This window comes from Sphaerodactylus townsendi, linkage group LG09, assembly GCF_021028975.2.
Source record: "Sphaerodactylus townsendi isolate TG3544 linkage group LG09, MPM_Stown_v2.3, whole genome shotgun sequence".
In the NCBI taxonomy this organism is placed as follows: Eukaryota; Metazoa; Chordata; class Lepidosauria; order Squamata; family Sphaerodactylidae; genus Sphaerodactylus; species Sphaerodactylus townsendi.
Window position 1 is genome coordinate 58,314,266 of NC_059433.1, and position 27,532 is coordinate 58,341,797.

Genomic DNA, 27,532 nt, shown 5'->3' on the forward strand with positions numbered 1-27,532 from the left:
AACCACATATTAGACCACACCATTCAAACGATCATTTCCTTCACTATCCAAACGGTATGAAAAAATGACATCTTGAAGAAAACAAATAGTAGAAAGTTAAAAAAAGAGAATACACTGGATATACAAGCTCTAGTTAACTTTAATACACATACAAGTTTTTATTTAAAACTAAAAAGCAAACATCAGAAGTAATTATGCTTCAATTTATTTGCTGCTATGCAAGCTAAGATATTGTAAAAAGATAGGTTTCTGACACCTTTCCAACAGCAGAAATGACTTAGTCTTTGTTTTCCCTGGCAGAATCATGCAGTTCCCAAAAGGGGTCTGTAGTGAGGAAAAAAATCAGGCAACATTAAGCCCCTCCCCTCCATCAGCAAAATTTCAGTAAAAAAAACCCACCACCTTCAATAACGTTTGAAACAGCGAACAAATATATGGTAATGGCAGTTCTGTAGCATTTAACATTTTTCTGGGATTGTGAAATACTTTGTTCTGCCACATTTAACAAGAGGTTTGAGGCACCACATCCTTAACAGTACATTTCAAAATGAACAAATTAATTCCACTGCATTCTTTAACAATGACTGAGGTTGAAGATTTGATCAGTCATCTTTCATCAAAAAAATACCCTGCGATCAACATATTCTACAGAGGTTTTCAAAGCTAATGTTGGTTGAGCAGCCTGTCATATGCAGCCTCTCTAATGGTGTAACTATCAATAGCCATCTCCTGACTGAGAGAAACCTAATGTCCCAAACCCTAATGACGAATGTAAAAAAAAAAAAATACTTCCAGCACATGGTTGGATATTATGGCTGTCCTATGTAGCAATTATCTATCTTTTAAACTTGAGGTGTTAGCAAATGAGATTTTTGTCAGGGTTTGCTAGGTTTACAGCTAAGTACTCTATGACAGACTAATGGTTGATGCCCCAATCTTTTTAACAAGAACATCTTAATTCATAAAATCATAGAAACACAACAGACAAAAATATGCTACTTTAGAAAATACTTTATAATTCTACCCTTAACTACAGATTAGAAGAACTGAGTTCTCTATTCTATCATCACACTGCAAAACAAAAACTCTACCATTTTTTTGTGGTATAACAGGTGAACTGCCAGTCAATCAGATTTGGGGCTATTTCCTTTACAACTTCATCAATCAACTGAACTGGAATATTTCCCCCCTCATGAGTGCAGAAGCAAAATAAAATTCAAAGTCCTACTTTAGGCTGCTGATAGGCAATACATTAGTCAGCTTATACAATGCACTCACAGTTGTGACTGCTTTTTGTAGTTGTAATGGTTTAACAAATATGATAAACAACTGTTGCCATCTTTGGATGATACTCTCCCAGGCACAAGTGGCGAACTAACTTGCATAAAAAGTAACTGAATGTATTTTATTTGGGTATCCTTTTTCAGCTCTGGATCCTATACACAGAAGCAATATAATCACACTCAAGCTATTACAATGAAGTTACAATATGATGCTACACTTTTGGTTTTGGAAGATGAAAGTAACTAAGTAGAGTCTGTCCATTTTGGAGGAAAAACTTCATCTTTATGGTGGTGAGGCTCAAAAGGATGAACTGTCCTGTAAAGTTTCCGAAACGGAAATTTTGGGAACATTTCAGGACACTCCAGCAGCTTTTCTAAGACAGTGAAGCAAGATAAAGCCTGCAAAAAGCCAAACTAGTTCGTAATTCAGCAACTGCTGAATTAAACTCTCTTTGATGTAACAGAATATAATTCCTAAGATTTAAACAAGAACATGTTCTATTCTTACCATTTCATCTGGTGCCAAAACTTAACCTAACTGTTTCACTCAAATTTATCTGTTTTTTAAAGGTCAGATTTAATATTAGGGTGCTTGTCAGTGCCTCAATGAACAGCAATGCCATGGTTTGCAAAGTTTAAGAATTGTACGGAAGACGCTTTTGTTCAGCAGAAGACTGAGATGTGCTTAAGATCAACTATCTGTTTTAGAATTAGTAACATAAACTTATTGAAGAGATCATCAGAGTATCATTCACCATGTGTATCATTTTACTAGGAATATATTGCAGGGTCCAAAGTTTGTTACTGTAAGTCCTGCCTGGGAGAGAAAGGGTAAGGTTTAAACTTTCTTTGCTGTAAAGCTGCTGAATACACAGAAGATTATTTCACAATAGATTATGGCTATAGGAAGCTGAGTGTTTCTTCCAAATATCATTTGTGTCTTCTACAGTGATTCCAACAGAAAACAAATTATCAGAGCATCACATTTGCAATAAAAGTGAGATGAAGCATGGTGATGAAGACTAGTCTCCTTGGAATTCTTACAGATTTATAGAAGTAGCAGTTTTTCTGGTTATCTGCTAGCTTTACTTTGTATTACCATGATTATGATTTTCAAGTATTGAACAAACACATGGTCATTTATCCCTTTTACAACCCAATCCACAGAGAAAGGGAGTGCTCCAAAGAGGATCTCAGCAGTGCAGGATGCTTAAAGAGAGAAGAAATTTATTAGTGGAGCTGCAAGCAAATGGGATGTGCTTGCCTTTCAAGTGACATAAGTCACTGGAAATTAAAGGGGGTGTTCCCTGGCTGAAAGCCCTCAAGATGCTGACTAGTCAGCTCTGCACCTGGGAATGTCCTCACTGGCTCTAATGCAAGCCTCTGCGCCAGAAGAGTGCTGGTGCCTGGGTGCTGCAGTTTACTGGTGCTAGCATATGTGCCTTTGCACCAGCGTAAATGCCACTTATGCTAGTTTGAGGTGATATCTACACCAGTGCAGGCCCCTTTCTCTATAGATTGCACTGTCAAAGTACCACAGATATTCCCACTGAAATACTTTCAAAACAGTATAAAAATACCAAGTGGCTGTCATTACTGATCTTCAACATCAGTGGATGTTGATGAATTGTAAAGCCAATAGTGAGCTTCATATAATAGGGCAGGCTCATGGAAAGTTACACTGAGGCAATATTTACAATTTGTAATCATTTATTTGCAGACATATAAGGAAATATTCTTCAGAAGCACGATGTGAATTCTTCTGAGAACAACCTGAAACTTCATATATATATAGGATGATATTGCTTGCAGCCAAGTTTCTTCCTACATGTTGGACAAGAGTTGGCATTCCTTAGAGCATCACGGAGACATTCGCTGCAGAAGACATGACCGCATTTTGTTGACACGATGAGTCGTCCACTCTGTACAATTTCCGAATAGATATCCATGCAAATTGGGCAGCTCACAGTACCGGAACGCCTTGAGCCTGTAACTCCAGCTTCCATCAATTCCAATTCTCTCGACAAAGTACTAGTCAGCACAACATCATTGTCTCTTGGTTCATCATCATCACTACTTAATACACAGCTGTCAGGAAGATGCTGCCTTAATTTTCGATTCTGCTGTTGCCGCACATGCTCTTCAACCACCACCACAGAATCATTGTGTGTAAGGTCAACTACTACTGGTTCTGAAGTTTCACAAGTGAGATCTACTACTTCTTCACAAGCACTTTCTTCAAGGTCAATTGGCTCCATTTGTGAAGACACTTCTACAGCAGCCATTCGACTTTGCATGCGCGTTTGCCTAGAATTAACAGTTCCTCCGCAACGCTTTTTGGGGACTTTAGACTTTCTCATGCTCTCACTGGAAATTATGGAGGCAGCTTCAGCAGTTACCAGAAGTTCACTACCGGTGGCAGGAGAGAAAGAGGCCACAGTGGAAGTGGATGGCGAGGAGAAAGAGATGGTGGCTGAGGAAGCAGACCCAGCAGACTTGATTTGCACGCTGTTAGCTAGACTTTTGTTCTTCCTGCGCTTAGCTCCAGTGCGTTTGGCATCAGTCGGACTCATGGTTCACAGACAGGCCAAGCTCCCAAATGAACATCAAAGGATACGCTAAGAGCAAGAGCAAAATGTGAGAAACTCGGTCATAAGGGCCTCTGTGCAGATTCATTCGCCCGAGTTGTACGTCACAAACACATAACTCCACCCAAACTTCCTGCTAATACGCACAAAGCCACCGAGCCGGATAGCCCAGGGCTCACCTACCCACATAAAAGCACGTTCTTCAGGTCCTAGGTTGTTGTTTTTTAAAGGAGCAAAACTCTTCTTTTCTAGCTCTCTTTTTGACTTTATCTCTTGCTTCTAAAGTAAGAGACCTGAAGTAAAGCAAGCCTGCCCTGGGACAATCGGAAACCAACGTGTCTCCATTTGGTATAATGGCAACCGGACAGGAAGCCACCCAGGCAATTCCATCCACCTTCTTTACACAATGCACCAGAGCAGCCTCTATCCTAGTCCTGTTCCTGACCCACACCCATTACTCCACACAATCCCTTACTAGCACCGCAGAGCCTCCTATAAACCAAGAACTACACTTACCTTCCACTCCTACCCTCTAGCAGCTTCCCACAGAAGTACGAAGAAAATTTAACGTCAGTCCACCCTACCTTTAGTAGGCAGGACCGCGCATGCGCCTCTCCAGCACCCGGCGCTGTTTGAATCGCCTGTTATCGGCAGTCTCCAACTGGAGAACATACGGGTAACCTAAGGAGACTCTGGCGCATGCGCAAATATCTTTCTCTCCTTCACGTGACGTGAGGCGGAGACGGAAAGGGAAAGGTCGCCTGCGACGTCGTCAGTGGAGGAGGGGGGAAGAGCGGAAGGTCAGGGAGCCGCGGAGCGGAAGTGGGAGCCGGAGCGCGTCCGCCATTGTGGGAAAGCGGAGCCCGGAGCTGGGGAGGGGAGCCGTGCGGTGTCCAGCGGGTCGCATTCGGTGGCACCGGCCAGGCCAGGAGTGTCTGGGCTGCGGAGACAATCAAGCGGAGGCGGCGAAGGCGGCGGCGGGGACGGCGACCTGCGAAAGATAAGGCGGAGGAGGAGGCCCAAGCGGAGCTGGGTGAGGGGATCGCGGTTCCCCGTGAAGAATGTCAGCCACCAGCGTCGACCAGGTATCGCCTGAGCCTTTCCCGCGCGGCGCCCCTTCGCCCCTCTCCTCCTCCTGCCACTCGGCCCCTGGACATAGCGGGGATCCGTGCCCGCTACATCCGAGGCCGTGCGACTCCTCCCCGTTCCCAGGACCGCCCCCTCCGCGAGCCTGGAGGCCGCTCAGCCCCGGCCTGGGGCCTTCCCGCGGCGGCCGTGTTGCTGGCTTTCCCAAGCAGGGCCCTCTCCTGCAAACGGCCACGGCTTGGCTTCCTTTTTGTTATTGTTTTCCCTTCCCTGTTGCTCCCGCTTCGCCCTGTGCCGCATCCAGTCCTCGGATTCCATCTCTAATTTCTACCCCTAAACGGGGCCTTCGGCTGGAGATTTTCCTGTCTTAATCGTCGCCACTTTCCTTCTTTATTTCTGCTACGGTTCCCCGCTCTCCTTTGCAGCCATTTTTCGGCCTCTCCCTCTTCGGTAACATATTTTCAAACCGTTTTTTATTGCCCAAATTTGTATGCGTCTTGTTTTTCATGCCACTGAGTTATTATTTTCCTCCCCCCCCCCCCCATCCTTTGTCGGTCTTTAACTGCTGAAACGTTTGAAGTTTTAGGTTTGAAGTAATCGTGGTTCATACGGAAAAAATCATTTATAAAGAGCAACCCAAATCTGGTGTGAAAGAAAGTAAAATGTCATGCCAATGGGAGAGAGGATAACTTGTTTTAGAAAATTCTGAATTTTCAGCCTGTTAACTAATATTAAGAAAAACGATTTTGACATATTGTCCCTGTGTACTTCTTGAGACTGTTATTTGGCATTGTAGAAGGCCTGGTAACTTTCTCATTTGGCTAAGTGGCAGGACTTGGAATATAGAGTACTGTTGCAACTGTGTTAAGCACTGTCTGTTTTTGCAAACTGCATGTTATGACTGTTGGGGTGTTTTTTTTTAGTTGGGCTTTTAGTCGTGAGAATATGTATTGTATTGTGAGGCATTCAGCTTATGTATAAATACAAACAGTATTTTTTGTAATTATATCCCCTAAGACTTCACAAACATGAAACATGTGATTTATATTTCTGTGTGGTAAATGTATATCTAAGTGGCTTCTAACTTTTTTGGTAAGCAGCACTGTGAGCAACACTTGCTAACTTATTGTGGTTGAGATATATAACAAGCCATTTTACCATCATTTTGGTTTTATTTAGAATTATGGTTATAATGTGAATATATTTGATATATATCAAAACTTTTAATGCTTGGTTTTTCTATTTTTTATTACTAGAGACCTAAAGGACAAGGAAATAAAGGTAAGTTGATTTTATTTTTCCTTTTTAGGTTCCCAGTAATGAAAAGAGTGAAAATCTGTGATTACTCTGAAATAGGGAGGTGTTTTTTTTTAAAATTGTTGCTATTGGAGACATTCTGCTGATAGCTTATATACTGTTAGTCGTTCATTTCATTAGACTACATCAGTGTAAATAGATTGTGAATCATCTGCCCACTGCTATAAACTGGAATTTCCCATCCATTTTAGTCTCTTATACCACTTTGATACTGCTGATCAAAGGAAATACGAGTAATCAAGGGATCATATGATACGACCCCTTTCTTTGCCCAGTGGAATGTGGTCAAGTATTTGCTGTGTGCCTTTCAAATTCAAACATGCTTTGATACATTGAGATAGATGTAAAAGTTAGTCTTTTTTGCATTTATTTAAGTAGTTTTCTAGCTTAGAATTCAGTAGTTCATTTTTTATTTCTAATCACCCTTTTTTCTTTATCTTACTTTGTTACTGTTGACTTCAATTTTTTTTCTATTCAAGTCCCATCAGTATAGATTCTCTTCCAAAGTGCATACTGTATGTAGAAAAGGATGCCCCAGACAGAGAAGAGAGCTGTATCTAAAATTTGAAACTTGTATGGGTTGGATTTGTAGGATTAAGCCTTTATATATATGGTCAACAATCACACTGTCAGTGATACATGTTGTGGTCAGAGGATATGTCCCAGCACTCCCTTTTTGCAGTAGATGTCATTGCTGATGGCACCCACAGAGAGATCCAGAGTTGGATGTTGTTTAGCCAATTGATATGCCAAATATTTCTAAACAGTATTAATTTATATCAACAAAATGTAATTGTTAACAAATTAACTTACTGGGCTACAGTGAAAAAGATTTTGCAAATGTTAGTGATTTTTAAGTGTTAGAGAAGGTTACTTTAAATTTTCTAGCCTGTTCTGACTTTTTTTAATATTAATATCAGCCTACTGTTTACAGAAGTTGAAATCAACAGAAAGTAACAGCAGTTTTAAAAACTTTTAGAGAAGCCTGCAGTTACAGTAGGTGACCAGTGGGAGAAGCCATGTCACTACGTTGACTTTGCACTGCTAGGTGTAGGGGTTCATAAGGAATATTTAGTCCTGTTCTTTGCTTACAAAAGACACAAAACAAAGCTACCACATTGGCATTCTTGTTCTAACAAGTACTTGACAGTTGTTAAAGGATCTTTGTTGACAATGTCTGACCAATCATAACAGAGCTGAAATAAGATTACTGTTACACTATTTTGTTGCAATAACTTAAAATATATGCAGGGCTGATCCAAAGGGTAGGTGCCTTTTACCAGTTTGTCTTTCCTGCTGCAAAATCCCACATTGCCATTGGGGTCTTGAAGATCCCTTCTCTGCAGCTGCATAATTAGGCACTGGGGCATTCTTGGTGGGCTGCATGCTCAGATAGGTACATTCCACTCAGCTGGTGATGATTTGGATCCATCCCATATAGTGTACCTTCAACTTGTTTGTGAAGGATAGAGAATGAGTATGTCTATGTTGAAAGTATTGTAGGAATAACTCTTCCATTGGCATGGTGGTCAAAGCCCTAAAATGAAAAGACGCGAAAACTGAAATGCTCAAGTGAAAGGGAGGGACTGATTGTAGCAAATCAAACTGTTTTCTATGGATTACTTGGCCAGTATGTGTGTGTAATGGTAAATTATTGGTAGCGAATGATGAAATATAGAATGAGCTTATCCTATTGTGATATAATTAGCTATAAGAGAAAGAGTTAAAATCTGTATCTGTAGAAGTGAATGTTGAAACCTTGTTAAATATTATCTAATCTTAGGCAGTTGTTGACAGATTATGAATCTAACTGGTACTCACTGAATCAATACACCCCAGTGGTTTCTTATTAGTATCATTCTTATAAAATGTTTGCTGTTATACACCAAAGCACTTTGCAGCATATTACAGTGAGGATATTTTAATAAGTGTGGCTTTCTAAAGAGTAACAATTTGCAGGAAAGACACAAAATTTACTTTCTGGGCTGCATTGCTTCTATTAAAGTTCTAATATCAGTAAGATAATATTGATTGTGTTTTTCTCTTGGCTGAAAATTTTAACTACAAGCAAATATGTGGCTGTCATTTTTTCCAAGCAATACTTGAACTACAATCCTAAGAACACTTTCCTGGATGTAACCTCCCATTGACTGAAATTAGACTTATTTACAAGGAGATCAGCTAAGGATTTCCTTCTTGGTCTCATTTCAAATACACATTTAACTAAATCAAAAGAGAAAAGACTCTACTGAGACTCCAGAGGTGGAGGGTTTTCAAGTACTTGGCAAGTAAAACAAATTAAAGTGTGTGTCCCCCCCCCCTTGTGCCTGCATCATTTTTTCAATTCAGAATGCACTGTACTAATCAAGTTCGTTTTCAATTATTTGGCATATACATTGCTTCAAATGTGAGCATTTTTGAAAATGCTCTGGAAAAGTTGCACTGGAAGATTTAATATTTCTCTGAGTCATGTGACACTTCTAAATCTTCGCATGTAAGAATTTGTGGCTTTTGGTCTTCTTTGTCCATCTCCATCCCATATTCTTGAGAGCAGAAAACCTAACAGTAAGGAAGGGTATGAAAGTGACTTCAGGTGATGTTTATAATGATGAAAGCAAGATCATAGCTCTCTCCCCACCAAGTCAAAGCAAAGGCTATCAGAAGTAAGAGAATTTTCATGCCAAAACTACTGGGGAGAAATTTTTCTGAAATACACAGATTTTTTAAAGGAAATCTGCTTCCAGTGGCACCAAACACCAACAAGCAGTTCTTCCTGTGAATTTGTATGTTTAAAGCTCACCTGCTCAAAGCTCTGTTCTGTCTTTGTATGGTTTCAGCTTTTTATAGGGACTGTCTAACCATCTCTGTATTTTTCTCTTACTGTGGAAAGCAGGGGTTCTTGCCCAGGAAAGACCACTAAGAGTGTGGAACGTGGCTGAATTTATAAGCTTTTCGTTTGCTGGGATTTAGGTCCATGTATCTGTAAATGTTGAGCAGAAAAAGCAGACCCTGATCATTTATAAATAATTATTGTAGAGGTCACTGGTGTTGTTTTCTTTTTCTAAATGATGTTAAAATCTGAAAAACAGTAAAATATGATATGAACTCTCTGAAAGTCTTGTACAGTACATGAGGCAAATGTTTCCTCTCTAAGCATAATAGCATATGTATGTTTGACTACAAAGTAGACGAGAGCATCTTTTATAACCCATTTGTTATGATGTAGCTGAAGATAAGACTTTTAATAAGTCTTAGTGGCTAGGTTCAGTGACTTTTGTTCTGTCATGGTCTTGTTGCCTTTTCTTTTTGTTTTCATTGACAATGCTCTCTGAAATTAAACTATTATTTTTTTGTAATTTTTGTTGACAAACATCCAAATGTGGTTCTTTCAACTTTTTAGTAGGTTAGAAATTAGCTCTTATAGAGTGACCCTGGAATCTTAAGAAGGATTCTTCATACCTACTACCAGTATGAACAAGTCATTACGAAATAATCGTATCCTCTCTTGCATTCAGCTTTATTTAACATTGAGAAGTAACAAGCACCTGTTCATTCTGACAGTTTAGACATTGCACCAGTGCATTGCACCCATGCAGATCCACAAACGTGTGCTTACATTTTATTGAGGTAAATAGTAATAGAAACTACAGGTAAACTATTATTTAGAATTACTGGATGGAGTGTGATGAAAACCCCATGGCTGGCATTGTAAACAGCCTATAACAGTTACACAGTATTGGAAAAGCAAGTCATGTTATGTTAGAAAGCTTCTAGCTTGACTATGAATTTAGAGCTGGAACGCCACAGCTGTGGCTACTCACCATGTTCCTGAAAACATGCAATGGAGTTGCAGTATTATAACATAGTTTATCTGTGTGAAGGGGTCTTACCTGTTGCTTGCCTGTGTTCCATTTGTGGTTTTCTTGGTTGATATTAAGCAGAACTGCTTAATCTTTTTGAGGTTTGTTACTCATATTCTGGTTTTAACTGAAAATGATGTAACGATTATTGAAAGCCACCTAGAACTACAGGAAATGTGGGGTATAAATGTTTTAATAAATTTAAAAAGTAGAACTATATCTAACCTAAACCTTTCTTATTGCTTTAACATTTCTTCTGCAGTCAGTTACAGGTTTTTTTTAAATGTATTCTTAGAGCTACAAGAAATATTACTGTGATGGGAACAGTTTGCGTATTATTAGCCAAAATTATTTGACCTGAGCAAATTCATGTAATATTTCTAGTTGCATACTGATCTATTGAACATGTACTCTAGTTCTCATTGGAGGGCTGCTTGCCATTTATCCAATCTTATCACATTGCTGTTGTGTATCATACGTGCATCAGTCTCATAGAGACTTTTCCTTTCATCTGTGTTCTTAATATCGTGTTGTACACATAGTTTAGATGGAGGGAGGGGGGAGAGAGTTGATATTGGCTGACAACAGATTGTATACCATATTTTGTGGGTTTTAGGATATCTTTTCTGGGACAGATTCTTGTAAAACATGCTCAATTTTTTTACTTTTTAATTAAAAGTTTAAAGCTGGCACTTCTGAAAAGTGCCTAATTTGAATTGTGTTTCAGTTTCAGTGCAGAACGGTTCGATTCATCAAAAGGATGCAGTAAATGATGATGATTTTGAGCCATATCTAAGTAGCCAGACAAATCAGGTGAGTTAAAAGAGTATGTTGAGAAACCTGAACTAACATTGTATTTGTTTTGGCAAACTAGCTCAGTCTTTAATAAACAATGATTTGAAATAAAGTTTCTGAATTAAAGTTTCAAACAAAACTAATGACAGTTGTAAACATAATCAACTTTTCAGAGAGTTTCTTCTGCTTGAGTTCTTTATTTTTAGAGATAAACTACTGTAGGTTGGATACAATTTTCAGAAGAAATTGGTAGAGTTTATTTATTTATTTGTTTGTTTGTTTGTTTGTTTGTTTTATTAAATTTCTATACCGCCCTTCCCCGAAGGGCTCAGGGTGGTGTCCATCATTCACATAACAGTTAAAATCCATTTCACCCCAATCCCAGTTAAAACCATATACAAATTATAAAATTCAAAGTCCCGATGGCGATTAAAATTATTTCCCCTTTCCTGCCCCCCCCCCCCACAGGAAGCCAGATTTTTCCACAGAAGTGAGATGTTATCCCAGTTGGCCAAATGCCTGGCGGAACAGGTCCGTTTTACAGGCCCTGCGGAAACTCTGTATGTCCCGCAGGGCCCTGATCTCACTTGGGAGCCTGTTCCACCACTTGTATGTCCCGCAGGGCCCTGATCTCACTTGGGAGCCTGTTCCATCGCCCTGCTAGGCCCCTCCGCTCCTCGGAGGCGGACCTCCTGGTGATCCCTGGCCCCAAAGTGATCCGGCTGGCCTCTACAAGGGCCAGGGCAGCCCTGGCCCTTGTAGAGGCCAGCCGGATCACTTTGGGGCCAGGGATCACCAGGAGGTCCGCCTCCGAGGAGCGGAGGGGCCTAGCAGGGCGATATAGGGAGAGACGGTCCCATAGGTATGCTGGTCCAAGGCCGCGAATAGCTTTAAAGGTCAAAACCAGAGTTGGTGTTTTCTGACCTTTTCTTGGAATCCTGCTCCTTGTTCCAAAGTTCTGGTGTAAAGATCAGGAATCCCTTGTGGATAGAATGCAGAGTATTATTGTGATGGAGTCTCACTTATCATTTGCCCTGATTTCCTCTTTGCTTCATCCTCCCTCCCTCACTGTAGTGCATTTTGTTTTTGAGGGTCTCCTAACTATCAGAAAGGACAGTAGAGGCAGAAAGCAGGGGCAAATTAGCTTCACTAATCCAAAATGTCACATGAAATATTTCTTTTAGAAATTGGTGAAAGTTAGTGATTTTTCCTTAGCTAATTTTTATTCTCCCATATCTTTACAACAAAAATATTCCTCACAGCAAAAATCTAACTTCTAACCCAGCCTAATTTTCCCCAATTTAATTGAGTACTAGAGATGATATAGAAAGCAATCCGTTAAGAAATGAATTCATCCATAATCATTGAAAGGTGGTAAAATTAAGTTTGCCTATAAATAAGCAAGAACTTCATACACATTTTTATGTCCTATAACAAAGTATTCCGATACAATATAAGATCCAGCCAGCATTGATAAGATCCAGTCAGATTTTTTGCTCCATCTTGGCCATTTTCCCTGTTGGCAGCAGAGGATAGGACTTAACAAGAATGAGTATAAATTACAGGTGGAGAAGATACTGGCTGAATATTAGAGGGAAACATTTACTGTAAGAGTTGGCCCCCTAGGGGGATGGTGAACTCTCCCTCACTGGCAGTCTGCAAGAAGTGGTTTGATGAATGCTTGCCAGGGATGCTTTAGGCAGATCCTCCATTGAGCAGCGGGTTGGACTAGATGACCTTTCCCAAATCTGTGATTCTTACTACAGGCCTTATTCCATGTGGGTTTTGTATGTGAAGATCTCAAATTCCCGGACACAGTGGGTTTTGATGGTCAAAAGGGATCCTTTCCTCCCTTTTTCACCAGTGGAAAATGTGGTCTGAATCCAGCCTTTGTGCTTCTACTGATACTTGCCAGGACGTGCTATAATAAAATAACTGCCAGAAATACTAGATGTGCTCAAGACACCTGGCACCTGGGATTTTTGGAGCCCTGTGGTAGTAGTTTTGGAAAGCAGTAGCTGCAGATAGTTAATAGAATTGCCAAGTATGTATTTATTTATTGTTAATATTTGTTTTTTATGTTCATATGTATTGGTCTGTTATTCTGTTGTTATCTGTTGGTTGTTAGCTGCTCTGAGTCCTACAGGGGAGAGTGGGGGTACAAGTCCAATAAATAAATGAATTAATGAAGTATAAGATACTGTAGTGTGCTAGGATTGGGCCCTCCAGAAGTTTTTCACCAGAATGAATTTCAGTCCCCTAAGAACAGGACATCCCCAAGAACAAATGTGAGGGTGGAAGTCTGGTCTTGCATGGCAGAGGGGAATTGGCAAATAGTGCCCTGTATATGTGGATGTAGAAATTCTCTGGTGGATCCAGGCCAAGTATTGTTCATGAATGATATTGTTCATTAATGGTATATGATGAAATGAAAGGGACTTGGCATGGTGAAAAAAAATCAAAAATTTCTAAGTAGAAAAATCACTTGGCTTTTACAAGCAAATGGCATTTGCTTGTACAACCTTGAGAATTAGTCCATTGTCTTTTAGGTTGTGCAAGCAAAAGTAATCCACTTGGGTGAATTGGCAGGCCTTCAGTTCCTGAAAAGGCATTCTGTAAGTGGCCTTTGCTCCTGAGAGAAATGCTAAACAGTAATTGGTATGAAGGTGGGGATAAGTGGTTACTGTTGAATTTTTAAAGTGTTGTAAGCCACTGTGAGGATTTCAGTGGAAAAGAATATGAGGGGGGTGGGGGGTGGAACATGTTGCCGTATGATAAATATAGACAACAAACAAGAATTAGCATTAATTCTGTGGGTGCTGGCAACAGAAGTAAATCTTACAAAACATTCTGTCCATGGTTGCAATCACATTCATTTAATAGTCAAAGTTAATGCTTGCCTTCTATTTTTTCTTGATTATGAGTTTCTGGTACAAACTATTATGAAAAAAGTTTTCCAATTGTGATCAGAATGAAGTTGAAGTGTTTTTTCACCCAATTACTCCACTAGGTTGCTATTCTCCTTTCTTCCTCAGTTGTTACACAGGCCCCTTCCGCACATGCAGAATAATGCACTTTCAATCCACAATGCACTTTGCAGCTGGATTTTACTGTGCAGAGTATCAAAATCCACTTGCAAACAATTGTGAAAGTGGGTTGAAAGTGCATTATTCTGCATGTGTGGAAGGGGCTACAGTGTTTTCCTTAATCTTGCCTTGGAGGAGGAATACTTGTTTGCTGATCGTAAATGTGTAGAGGGTACGTTTAAAAAAATAGGTTTCTCTGGACAGGCTAATGTTTTTGTAACAAGTGAAGTAAAATTTCTTTTCCTATTAACTCTGTTTTTGCTAGCATCAATTACATCTTTATCAGTTAGTAGATAAAATTTGGTGTGCAGTATTTCTTATTGTTGTGCAAATAATGGTCACAAGTGTCAGCAGAAATTAAGATCTAATATGACTGAATTAAAATACTATCTAATGTTTAATGTCTGTTTAAACAATACAACACTAGAATGGGTAAGTATAAGAGAAGACAACTTTAAGTTATAAGTACGGTTAGCAGGATATTTCTAGCGTTGAAGATCTTTTATGCTTGCAGACATCAGGAAGTTTATTTCTTGAGTTCAGGCTCCATGCAACAGGATTCAGTCATCATTTAGCAGGTGATGAAAAACCTTCCTGGGTTTTTGTAAGAAAAATGATTGCTTTTTTGTTTTTTAATGGAATAATCAAAAGGTAGTTATATTGAGCATTCTCCTTAGTTGCCTCCCTCACTGTTGAATTCTTCCCCTCCAGAGGGAATAGGATTATTTTCCCTTTTGTTCTTGGAACTGAGTACAGTAGATTAATCAGAAGATAATTTGTATAGGTAAAATAAATCCTCAAGAATTACTAGCTTTCCTCTGTACCCATGTGCAGATCTGCATTATTCGTTTCTACCATGTAGTTTAAAAGAGTCTAATATACATTAAATGCTTATGTGGAGATAACTGCTTATTTTCTGTAGGTGTTCACAGGAGGGGCAATTACCACAGTTTTCAGTAGTATATCTACCTTCCACAATTATTTGGGTAACTTATTTATTTATATTATTATTTATTGCATTTATACCTCACCAATTCTCCCAAAGGACTCAGGGCGGCTTACAAATAAAAGCAAATAAAACAATACAATACAATAAATAAGTATAAAAATTTAACATTATAAACTTTAAAAAAGATTACAGCAGATGAAATAAAAATCTATCTGGGGACATAGAATGAATGAACAAGCACCTCATTTAGAAGACGGGTCCGGCTGGCCTGGCAGAATAGGCCTGGCAGAACAGCTCTGTTTTACAGGCCCTGCAGAACTGAGGCAGACTGTGCAGTGCCCAGATGTTACCAGAAAGAGCGTTCCACCAGACCGGGGCCTGGCCCGTGTCGATGCTAGTTGAATATCCCTGGGGCCTGGAACCACCAACAAACCACCAGCTTCACAAGGAATACAAGTTTTTTACTATTGGCCATGATGCATACAACAAAGGCATGCTTCTAAGGAGAATATTTACATACTAGATTGATTGTCTCAATATCATTTATCATTTTTTAAGCTAGGGGAAGGGAAGCCAGGAGAAACAACAGGAGAATGCTTATAGCACTATAGGCTTTTAAAACATTTAATTCCAATAATTTAATTGAAAAGGTGTGTTCCTGTTTAAAGACAGTGGTCTTTATTAGATCAGCTGCCCCCTTAAGTGTTATTGAATATGTGCTTTTTTAGATGCAATTGTGTTTTTGTTTCAGCTCTTTAGTCTTTTAAGACAGCTAACCTTCAGCAAATAACTTAAATGTTTTTCTCTGATATTTGAAATACAATGCTATAAGCAAATTAAGACAGTAGATGAAGTACCAAATTTGATTCTTCTGATACTGATTTTTGTTCTACTGCAGAATAATAGCTATCCACCAATGTCAGACCCATACATGCCTAGTTATTATGCACCATCCATTGGATTTCCATACTCTCTGGGTGAAGCAGCTTGGTCTACAGCAGGAGATCCTCCAATGCCATACTTGACAACTTATGGACAGATGAGCAATGGTGAACACCACTACATCCCTGACGGTGTGTTTAGTCAACCTGGGGCTTTAGGAAATACCCCTCCATTCCTTGGTCAACACGGATTTAATTTTTTTCCTGGGAATGCAGATTTCTCTACATGGGGGACAAGTGGATCTCAGGGGCAATCAACCCAAAGCTCTGCTTATAGCAGCAGCTATGGCTACCCTCCTAGCTCTCTTGGCAGAGCTATAGCCGATGGACAGGCTGGATTTGGCAATGATACCTTAAGCAAGGTGCCTGGTATTAGCAGCATTGAGCAAGGCATGACTGGACTGAAAATTGGTGGCGATATGACAGTTGCTGTAACAAAAACAGTGGGTTCAGCTCTGAGCAGTACAGGAATGACGAGCATTGCAGCCAACAGTGTGCCTGCAGTTAGCAGTTCAGCACCGAAACCAACCTCTTGGGCTGCCATCGCTAGGAAACCTGCTAAGCCTCAGCCAAAACTTAAGCCTAAAGGTAATGTGGGAATTGGGGGTCCTGCTGTCCCACCCCCCCCTATAAAACACAACATGAATATTGGAACTTGGGATGACAAAGGGTCTGTAGTCAAAGCTCCCCCCACCCAACCAGTACTGCCTCCTCAGACTATAATTCAGCAGCCTCAGCCATTAATTCAGCCCCCACCAATGGTGCAAAGCCAACTGCCTCAGCAGCAGCCGCAGCCACAGCAGCAACAAGGACCTCAGCAGCAGGCCCAGCCGCATCAGCTGCAGCAACAGCAGCTGCAAAATCGCTGGGTGGCTCCTCGCAATAGGGGTGTGGGCTTCAATCAGAGCAATGGAGCTGGCAATGAAAACTATGGTATAGGTGTTATACCAGTTAGCTCTTCACCTTCTGGTGTAGAAGTGCACCCAGTACTGGAGAAACTAAAGGCCATAAATAATTATAATCCCAAAGACTTTGACTGGAACCTGAAGAATGGTCGTGTGTTTATAATCAAAAGCTATTCAGAGGACGATATACATCGTTCCATTAAGTATTCTATCTGGTGTAGTACTGAACATGGTAATAAGCGCTTGGATGCCGCGTACCGTTCGCTGAATGGAAAAGGCCCACTCTATTTACTTTTCAGCGTGAATGGCAGTGGACACTTCTGTGGAGTGGCTGAGATGAAGTCTGTGGTGGACTACAACGCATATGCTGGTGTCTGGTCTCAGGATAAATGGAAGGGGAAGTTTGATGTTAAATGGATCTTTGTTAAAGACGTTCCGAACAACCAGCTGCGGCACATTCGTTTGGAAAACAATGACAACAAACCGGTTACCAATTCGAGGGACACTCAAGAAGTACCCCTAGAAAAAGCCAAGCAAGTGCTTAAAATAATTGCTACTTTCAAGCATACCACCTCAATCTTTGATGACTTTGCACATTATGAAAAGCGTCAAGAGGAGGAGGAAGCCATGCGTAGGGTAAGAACCAAACATTACAGTCTGTTTTTTATGTATTAAGTGCTTAATATTTGAAAATTATATCTCATTTCCAGTAACAGTAATGATCCCTCATTTCCAGTCACCATTTCCAGTAACAAATCTTAGAAATCCTCAGGTAATGGGAGGACTCTTACAAACAGAGCAGAAAGGTCTTGCTGGTCTTTCCTTCAGCCTTCCCTCACCCTAAAGCACCTACTGAAAAGCTGGGGACCATGTGTTTTGTGGGCAGAATGCATGTGGGGAGGGGGGAGGTTCATGATGCAGGAGGACTTGAAAGTGGTAGAACTTTGCCCTTCTATCAGAGTTCATTCTTCTGCTGGCAGAGGGGGAATTCTGCTCAGTTTTCCTATCCTCACTGCAGCCCCAACAAGGCTTCTACAGTTGCCCGAAGAATCTGAAGTTGTATGGAAAGGTGGCATAAAAATGTTTTAAATAAACACCAGAGTCAATTTTTTTGATCCTCATCAGGCTGTGGTGGATGGGTAGGTGGGAAATGGACATGAGAGCTTTTCTGTCCAGTTCATAGAATCTAACTTTTAAAAAAGAATAAAAACAACTTTTCCTACCAAACTAGAGGTTAAGTGCGAGACAATGCACACTTCAGCTGGATACATTAATCACTTTAAAGTTTCTGCCTTCAGTATGATACTTAATTTTAATTCTGCATTAAAAATGTGTTTAATACAAAGTTGAAATTATTGCATTTTGGAATCTCAGTTGTCTGATTGTGTTTAAATTAATTTTATGACTTGTTTTCTTTTGTCGTGTTGCAATACTATACAGTGTTTTTAAAAGATAAAAAGTATTTCAGTTATTGCAATGGAGGGCTTTCTGCATCTTTGGAGGAAAAAGTTGCTATTAAACAAACATCAAAGTTTTGAAAATTTTGACAATATTTTGAAAACCAGTTTTTCTGGTATTACAATTTTAACTGTATCGTGAACAACTAATTTGGAATTTTGTTATAAAAGACTTTTTGTTTTTCTTCTATTACAACTGAATCCATCCCACAATTTTGTGAAAAACTTCTTTTTGGGTGGGGGGGGAGATGTGATTTTAATGCAGGGGTAGGGAACCTTAATCACTCAAAGAGCCATTTGGACCCGTTTTCCACAGGAAAAGAAAACACTTGGAGCTGCAAATAATTTTTGACATTTAAAATAAAGATAACACTGTATATATTGGGGTTTTTTACCTTTTACTCCGCTCATTCTGAGAAGCGCATGGATGCGTCCGCCCTGCTGCCTGCAGGGCAGACAAAGATGAAGCCGGTGGTTTGGCCTTGCTGGCCGTCGGGAAAGCGCCCGCCCCGCTCCAACGGGACGGGCGAGAGGGGAAGCCCGTGGCATGGCCCAGCCAGCTGCGAGCAATTGGTGCGCTCGCCCTGCAGGGCAAGGATGTAGCCGGTGGCTCAGCCTCACCGGCCGCCGGGAAAGCACCCGCCCCGCTCGAACAGGGCGGGCAAGAGGGGAAGCCCGTGGTGAGGCCCAGCCGGCCGTGGGCAATTGGTGCGCTTGCCCTGCTGCCTGCAGGGTGGGCAAGGATGGGGCTGGCAGCTCGGCTCGTGGAGCTGCAGTGCAAGGGCAGAAGAGCCGCAGGTTCCCTACCCCTGTTTTAATGGGTGATACAGCCTCTCTGCTAGTGGAAATAGAACAGCTACTTAAACTCTACAAAGTAGTTTTTCACAAAATTGTGGGATAGATTCTAACAACCTGAAATGGAGAACCACCACTTTACGATGATGGATTCAACCCATTATGTCACAAAAGCAGCAGTTGTAATAGAAAGTAGAGTTCTCTGATATTCAAGATATGGAATAAGTAGAAATATTGATTTACAGCCATTCATTCAACAGGTTATCACAAGAGAGATTTTCTTACGTGTAATAATAGTGTTTTGTGGCAACTTACTGACCCCTGAAAGAGAACTTCAGCAGATTCTCAGACTCTACATTGATCCTGTACAATAAAAGCAAACAAGAATACTGCCCAGCAAACAAGCTCATTTTTTTCCACTGCTCCTCTTGAAGTAATCCTCTTTTACCTCATGCTCCTTCAGACTGTCTCCAAACCAATATCTTTATAAATCTGTTAAACCGAGACTAGCTATGTCTGGGACTCTGACCTTAAGAGTTATAATAGGTAATTTATATATATGTTAAAGACAGAGATGGCTCACGTATTCCATGGGTAATAATGCTGAAGACTCGTCCTAGCTCACAGTATGCCCTATCTTTCTATGCTGGGATGATATGGAAATTAGTGAATCTAAACAGGATAATATCTGAATCTTTTAATTTCTTGTTCAGACTCTAACTAGCTGCTGGTAGTTTCCTTTCTAGGAGGGGCAACTCACAGTGTAAGTGCTTGGACTATTCTTAATGCATTTGAAAAGAAAATAATAAAATACTGTTTTTGTGTGTGAAATCCATGGTATGCAGCATAATCATGGAATTTTTGTTTGCAGGCAGAATTTTAAAGAGACTTACAAATAAAAAATTGTATTTAATCAAGAGGTTAGTACTTTTTCCTGCATCCTGGGAATAAATTGGTGAAAATGAGAAGCACCCTTAAGCATGCAAATCTGCATTTAAAATCACACTTTTTTATTTAAACATTTTGTCTTCTGTTCATTTAACAGTAGTCATTAAAATGTATATTCTTACAAATGTATATTCTATCAAAAGAAAGATAATAACATGGGTTTGACAGAAGTACAGTGCTTGAAACATGTCCAGGTGAATGATTGACAGTATGTTGACATACCCCTTACATTCTTAATTCTTGTAATCTGCTGTACTATTCTTATAGATGGAAGAGGTATATGTGAATTTGGGGATATTTTCTCTTCCTTAAGAAGAATGATATAATTCTTGATTACTTAATTGGTGTTGATATATTCAGGAGTAAAGCTCTCATTTGCCCTCCTAGGGTTTATCTTCCACTGGAGAGCTTTTTGGTTTGTAGCCTCCAGAAGGCTAGTGGAAAGGCATTCATGGATGAGGGTTTTCCCCACGCTCCCCTTCTCTCAGCAGCCCCTTTTGGCTCACGGAAAACGGATGTTTAGGAACCCACGTGGGCAGAAAGTCATACAACTTGATGGGCTGCTGTGAGGAGAGAGAAACTGGTGCTAAAGTCTCTCTGCTCTTGCCAGTGAAAAGTGCGACTGAGTAAGAGTCAGGAGGGATGATTTCACCAAACATCTAATTGCTTCAAGCCTTTGGTCCTATGTATCTTTTTGCATATCAACCAATATACAATGGTGTATAGCGGATAAGTACCTATGTACCTATTTGCCAAAAGTGAACTACCAGCATCAGATGCTTTTTGGAGAAGGACTCTGTGGAGAAATCTCTGCTTTTCTGAACCCCTTGTATGATCCTGCTGCCACTCTGAGGATCCATAGGAAGTGGAAACCAGAAGACTCTGGGACTTTCACTTATCCTTTTATGCAGTACTGTGCAGGATGGAATCAGGTTGGAAGATATACTAATGACATAATATATTCAGCGAGTCTTAAATATCTTGTCTGACCTCTAGAGTGTCTGAAGAAGACTTAATACTTGCAGAATGTTAATATCAATAATCTTAATATTAATAGGGATGACTATGTGGGCAGAAGCAGATACAGATAATAGCTAGAAGTGAGTGCCTGGGTATTGATTAAAAGAGAGTTACAGAGTATGCAGTTATTGCCCTGTGTCATTAGACTGAGATTTACCTTGAACAACTAGTTAGATTTGGCTGGCTGGTCCTTGGGTACAAATGCAGCAACTGGCTGCACAGCAGTCACAAAACCCTTTTGACCAAGCTGTCATTCCTTTTTTCACTTTCCATAGAAGGCCTTCAGACTGCAGATGTGCATGTGCAGCTTTTTGAACTGACTTAGCTTTGCAGTTTTGGAAGAAACAAAAAGCTGGCATGCTAGCCTGATCTTGTTGGGTTTCAGAAGCTAAGCAGGGTTGACCCCTGGCAAGTATTTGGAGGGGAGACCTTCAGGGAATACCAGGGTTGTGACGTGGAGGCAGGCAGTGACACTACCTCCTAACACCTCTTGCCTTGAAAACCCTACAGTTGCTGTAAGTCAGCTGTGACTGGAATCATTTGGATACAGCAACAGTGATAACAGTAAAGACTGGAAAGCAAGCTGTGAATTTCAAATTTTCACTCATGCGCTGTTACTTCTGTGGTGTCCTGGATTCTTCATTTGTGTACCATTTCAATGTTTAACAGTCATCCAAAAATGCATTCTTATGCTAACTAAACATTGACAGGTTTGATTTGCAATACAGGTATGACTAAGTCTTTAGCTGTAAGCCAGGTTAGCCCAGTTACTTCAATTAGCCTACATTGTCATAAATGAAAGTATTATAACTGGATTGTGGATTTGGTTGGTCATGTGTAGTGTTTATTATTGAAAATAGTTTGTTTTTCAATAGAGAAAAAAATGACATGCTTTTACATCTCTAAAGATATCTTAAAATTGAAATATGGTGTTATGCCTCTTAAACATTAATTTGTTCTCCAAGGTTATTATAACCTTAAGTTCAGTCCTAAGTTTCTAATGATGGAGTCTTTTACACATGCAAGGAAGGGATATACTCTCTTGGAGGAAGTTTCCTTGCATTGGAGGATGGGTTCATGATTATTGAACCCAAACAACTGAATCTAACAAAGCATAACTAAAAGTTCTACAGCTGCATTTGTAGGGTACGATTTTGTTCCCTTGTTGTCATTTAAAATGTGTTACATTTGCTTGTGGTTAGAAATAGCAGTTTTTATTAGTGTTCCAAGATTGCTTTAGACCACAGATGTCAAACTCGCAGCCCTCCAGATGTTATGGACTACAGTTCCCATCATCCCCTGTCAGCATGATGCTGGCAGGGGATGGTGGGAACTGTAGTCCATGACATCTGGAGGGCTGCGAGTTTGACACCTGTTCTTTAGACACACATGCAGTGGATGGCCAGTGGATTAAGTATTCAGAATACAGTTCGAGGTAATGTCCAGCTACTTGTTTTTCTGGCCGCAAGTGAGCTTGTTTTGGTACCATTCAGTTCCAGTTCCCAAAGGAAATTTTAAATGTTCATATTATAATACTGACTTGAATTTATTGTAAGGTAATATATTTAGAATTGGAGTTTTAAATGTAGCTGAGTAAATGTAATAGACCAGAAAAGCAAGTGTGAGCATTAACACAGAGTTGGATGTGGCATTATAGGCCACAGTGATAGTTACTAAGCAATATAGGAAACCTTAACTGGAATATTCCTAACAAATGGTTGTCAGTAAAAGGTTGGGGGAAGGCACAGGGGCCTTCCAGGGCAGTTTTGGTCTTTAGAGGATAACACAAAAGGATTCAGTACCACACGGAAGCCAATGTGATGTAATGGTTAAAGTTTCACACCTAAGATATGGGAGACTCAGTTTTGAATCTCAACTCTGCCGAAGAAGCTATCTGGGTGACCTTGGGCCAGTCGCTCGCTCAGGGTTGTTTTGAGGATAAAATGGAAGAGAGAAAAAATATGTAAGTTGCTTTGGGAGAAAGTAATAAATGAAGTAAATAGATGATGTAGCTAAAGATTGGGAACACATAGAAGGTTAGTTGCTTGGTGGGTGAGAAGAAGAGAAGAAAGGAGAAAAAAGTAAGGATGTGGAGGGTTGCCAGGAAATATGCTGCTGTTCATGGAAGGGGATCCAGAGTAAAGTTAAGGACCCCTTGCAAGACCCTGGAGGTTTCCTACCATGTAAATGGGCCTGAATGGCAGCCTCCACCACACAACTCCACCATATTTTTCTTGGGTAGAAGCTGCCAGGGAATGGGAAGGAAGGAAGGCTGAAGGCAGAGTGGAATATCAAGGTAGGTAGGCTTGTGGATGGGCTGAAGAGAAAAAAACTAAAAAGCAAATAGACTATGGGAGCTTTCAAAGAAAGAAATGAGGGAATAATGGAAGAAGAAATGAGATGCTACCTGCAAGTCCCTGAGGGTTCTCAGGTTTTTTGTCCCAGTGTTCAGCTGAAAGTTATTTTTCTGTAACTTGACATCTAGAAGTTTGAACATCAGGGGAGTAAAAATTGGGAATGAACAAAGAGAAACTATTCACGTGTATATATAGTGACAAACACAGCCTGGATTGTATCTTTTTGGTTTGAAGACAGCATCATTATGTCACCAGACAGTTCATGCAGAGAACTATTTTAGATTATCAGGAGTTTGATGTTTCAGTACTATTCTTGAGACATTGTGTGCTTGAACACTTGGTGTGTACAAATTCTGAAATGAAATTTGGTGCACTGCATACATTAATACAGAACATCATGTTAAATGCCAGTAGTAGAGACTTAGGTGTTTTTCTTGTGTAACACTGAATCATTGCACTTGGGGCCTTACCCAATTAGAATAGCAGAAACTGACATGTAAGGTTTCTTCCCAAGGTAATGTAAAATTGCTGTAAAGCATTAGCTCTGAAAAATTTCACCACCTAAATTGTCCTGTAGTATATCCCATTCCTGCAGAAAAGCAAGTTGCTAAGCTACAAAGAGTCTGAAGTGCTGCTGATGACCAGATTGCAGGGGATTTATCAAAAGCCTGTTATGTCAGAGGAAGTTTCCCCATTATCTTTGCTTGGTAGCAAGCTTTTGTCAGTCACTGTTCAGATGTGTAACTACAACTTATTCTTGTGTCAGGTTTATTCTGTAGTGTAAGGCTGCAGGATCTTCTACGTATTTGAGTGACAAAAACAGTACTGTGATACGGATGTTTACAACAATCAGTGCAAGTGCAATTCATAGTCCTAGGGGTGTCTTATTTTTTCCTTTGCTTTGAAGCAGAATTTTTAATTAGTTGGAAGCAACTGGATTCTTACTACTGGTAAGTCATTTTACGGTATTTAGCTACTTCTAGACTTGGGAAGATTGTGGAACAGGACTCAGCTAATTCTGTAAAGCCTCCTACCTAAATATTCTGAAATATTTATAGTTGAGCAGCTGCTGTACTCTGTTACACCAAACGGAAATATTTTATGACACTGCTGTACTAATTTTCCTTTCTTCTGTCCTGCAGGAGAGGAATAGAAACAAACAATAACTATATGGTGATGGTCCTGCTAGAATTACAACACTAATGATGTAGACTCTGGAAATGCCTAATATGTCTAAGAAGACGTTATTAAAGCTTTGTTCCTGCTTAAGGTGACATCTTTGAACACTTTAACACAAAATTGACTCTTCTTGTAATGGTTCTCATCAGTGCATCTGCCCTTATACTCTCTCACCAAACACACTTGAGAACTGTAACTTCGTCAAGCACTTTCTGTCCTGAAGCTTTTACCAGTATCTGCTGTCTTTTGTAATTATGCATCCTAGCTAAGGCACAGGAGATGGAACAAATGCAAGGATTCATTAACTCTTTGAATTTGTTGAATACTAACAATTAACCATCATAAGTGGTTCAATGATGTGAGATTCACATTGCTTCAACTTAATTTTTCTTTGATGTAGTTTTTTAATTGTCAGTTTTTAGCTATTCAACAGAATAAAAGCAAAATCATGCCATATTTAGTCCTGGAGTAAAACTCAAGTCTAAATGTTCATGTGAAAATTATTGTAGTAAACTTTTAATATGGCAAAGCAACTTTGAGCTGCAGTTTAGCCAAATATAACATGAAATTATATTAGAATGACATTTCCCTTGTTTCAAACTGTTTGGTGTAGAGAATATTAATATATGCAGCTTGGTGGGCCGCACCAGTTAATGCACACTTCCTTATTTTTTTTCCTGTAACATGTATACCGAAAAAAGTGCATTTGTCTGAGGAACTGTTTGTTTGCTACCACTCAATCTCAGTTTTGAGTACATGTACCTCAGTCTAAATCAGACTTTTTATGACCTTTATAACTACATTTAAAAATCTTTAATTCCTATTTCTGGGTGTTTGCAAGCCTGAAAAGATTGCTATCATGGAAGTGAAAATTTACTCCTCTAGGTGATTCACTAGCTAAATAAACATAATTCTTGTTTAGCAAGAATATACTCTGTTTCTCAGATTTTGTTTGTTCCCAGCTCTGATTAATAGTCTGGTATTCTTTCGTTTCCAAATTCTTTGGGAAATAAACGCGTATCCATGGTTTCAGTTTGTATACTCATGGCTGTGTTTACATGTTATCTGTTAGTGCTATATAATAAAAGCCTAGGTACCATATTCACCTGAATATTTTCTATGCTACTTTTTAAATTAACCTATTTTAAAACTTTCTCTCGCACAGCAGCATGACATACTGTCTTGAAAGTCAGCTTGTAACAAAACATGTCACGTATCTGTGTTTAGCTGCATAAAGTACTGAACCACCTTTCATTTGTATCTGAGAGAACGTCCAAGAAGAGAAACTAAGGGGCAAATATGGTGAAGTTTAAAATAGCATTTGTATGAATGCTTACTGTCTCTGTCAAGCAAATGTTTACACCATGTGTGAAATCTTCCACTGAAAGTACCTATTTTTAGAGAAGTGGTCAAATCTCTTAGGCGTACTTCTTTTATATATTTTTCTCTGTGTGCATATGAGTTCCAAAAAGTAACAGCAATTTTTACAAGGTATGGATAGTCATTTTGCCATTAATTTTGGCAGCATTCCCATATGTATTTGTTTTGGTCCAAAGTTTCCTTGTTCAAATAGAAGGGACTTTGGGAAAGGTTTGCATGACTTTTGCTAATTTTCCTTTCTCATTGCACTTTGTTTTCATGCTGATTAAAAAGCTTCGGAGATGCAAGAGATCATGTTCTGCTAGTAGAACCCTGTTTGTAGGTAGAAATTGTTTGCAAACTCCTGGTTTGTGGGTTTACGTCTTCACTTAATCAGCTACCTGTCTTTATGCTTAACTAAGTCCCATTTGTGGTGTAGAGGTTAAGAGCAGGTGTACTCAGCAGTGGCTTCAGTGGTTAAGAGCAGGTGTACTCTAATATGGAGGAACCGGGTTTGATTCCCTGCTCTGCCGCTTGAGCTGTGGGGGCTTATCTGGGGAATTTAGATTAGCCTGTGCACTCCAACACATGCCAGCTGGGTGACATTGGGCTAGTTACAGTTCTTCTGAGCTCTTTCAGCCCCTTTGTAAGCCCCTTTGAGGCTCCTTACAGGATAGAAAGTGGAGATATAGATCCAATTCTTATTTCTTCTGCTGTAAAATTTGCTTACAATACAATACATCTAGTATATTTGGATGTTACATAAAGTACCAAAGCAAAGTACTTCCTTAGCTGCTGCAAAGAAATGGAACATTAAATTCTATATGAAGCTTACCTTGAATGAAAACCACATTTGTTACCCAACTCCTGATTTTTCACAAGGCTATAAAGTACTGAAATTTTTCTGTCATTGCTATGCAAACTTAAAAGTTTTAATGACTGAGAGATATAGCAGCCCTTGTCGAATAGCTGGTTTTAATACAACTAATTAGGCAGAATTTTGTGTTGTAAGTAGTTATGAGAGTGTCTCCTGATTAATTTTATTCACAGTGCAAATCCCAAAAATTTTTGACAGTGTCAAGAGTTGATGCACAAAAACGTACCATATGTTAGAGGTATAGCCACCTGTTAGAGATTATGTATGCTTTGTGGTATGCTTCAATATTTCTGTCTAGGAGATAGAAAAGAAGATGAAATCAAAGGAGGTATGCAAAGGAGGTATGATTAGAATGGTACTTACTTTGCTGTGAACTTTTGCTATGTTTCTCTTTTCCCTGGATCTACCTCAAAAGCCATGGTTGCGGATCGCAATACTTGGAGGAGCTGCACTGGGATGAGAAGACTGCATTTGGTTGGAGGAAGAATGTTCTGTACCCTTAAGAAGCCTTTTGAGTTTACGCCCTGGAATATTTAGCATGATAAACTATGACTGAGTCTTGTATTTGTTGCTGGTTCATGTAACATAATAGAACGATTGTAGCTTGCATGTTTTGATAGGCGAAAAAGAATGGAAATCACCTTTTCAGTTTTGTGAGATTCTGCCTCACCATTGCAGGCCCCACTTGTAGTATGTCTTTTTGCTTTTTAATTCTTCAAACTTGGCAGTC

The 27,532-nt window shown here is 39.7% G+C and overlaps 2 protein-coding genes across 4 annotated transcripts; one reads left to right on the forward strand and one right to left on the reverse strand.

The window, feature by feature from the left end:
• Positions 1-121: 121 nt before the first annotated feature.
• Positions 122-4,731, reverse strand: RNF4 (ring finger protein 4). Of its 2 annotated transcripts, none has more exons than XM_048507229.1 (2): positions 4,456-4,731; positions 122-3,901 (listed from the first exon to the last, which is right to left on the reverse strand). In XM_048507229.1, the coding sequence occupies exon 2, from the start codon at positions 3,854-3,856 to the stop codon at positions 3,065-3,067; it is 792 nt and encodes a 263-aa protein (XP_048363186.1). In that variant the 5' UTR covers positions 3,857-3,901; positions 4,456-4,731; the 3' UTR covers positions 122-3,064. The 2 variants fall into 2 exon arrangements, with proteins under 2 accessions (XP_048363186.1, XP_048363185.1); XM_048507228.1 differs by having other exon boundaries at positions 4,388-4,731.
• On the forward strand, positions 4,655-25,667 carry YTHDF3 (YTH N6-methyladenosine RNA binding protein 3). Of its 2 annotated transcripts, none has more exons than XM_048507227.1 (5): positions 4,655-4,956; positions 6,214-6,238; positions 10,868-10,947; positions 15,863-17,446; positions 24,530-25,667. In XM_048507227.1, the coding sequence occupies exons 1-5, from the start codon at positions 4,933-4,935 to the stop codon at positions 24,551-24,553; spliced, it is 1,737 nt and encodes a 578-aa protein (XP_048363184.1). In that variant the 5' UTR covers positions 4,655-4,932; the 3' UTR covers positions 24,554-25,667. The 2 variants fall into 2 exon arrangements, with proteins under 2 accessions (XP_048363184.1, XP_048363183.1); XM_048507226.1 differs by having other exon boundaries at positions 4,657-4,956; positions 10,862-10,947.
• Positions 25,668-27,532: the final 1,865 nt, after the last annotated feature.

What these genes read in the sequence shown, in the direction of transcription:
- RNF4 (XM_048507229.1), bottom strand. Translation starts at nt 3,856, where the DNA reads ATGAGTCCGACTGATGCCAAACGCACTGGAGCTAAGCGCAGGAAGAAC.
- YTHDF3 (XM_048507226.1), top strand. Translation starts at nt 4,933, where the DNA reads ATGTCAGCCACCAGCGTCGACCAG. An exon ending in CAGCCACCAGCGTCGACCAG is followed by an intron (nt 4,957 to 6,213) that starts GTATCGCCTGAG and finishes TTTTATTACTAG; the next exon opens with AGACCTAAAGGACAAGGAAA. An exon ending in TAAAGGACAAGGAAATAAAG is followed by an intron (nt 6,239 to 10,861) that starts GTAAGTTGATTT and finishes ATTGTGTTTCAG; the next exon opens with TTTCAGTGCAGAACGGTTCG.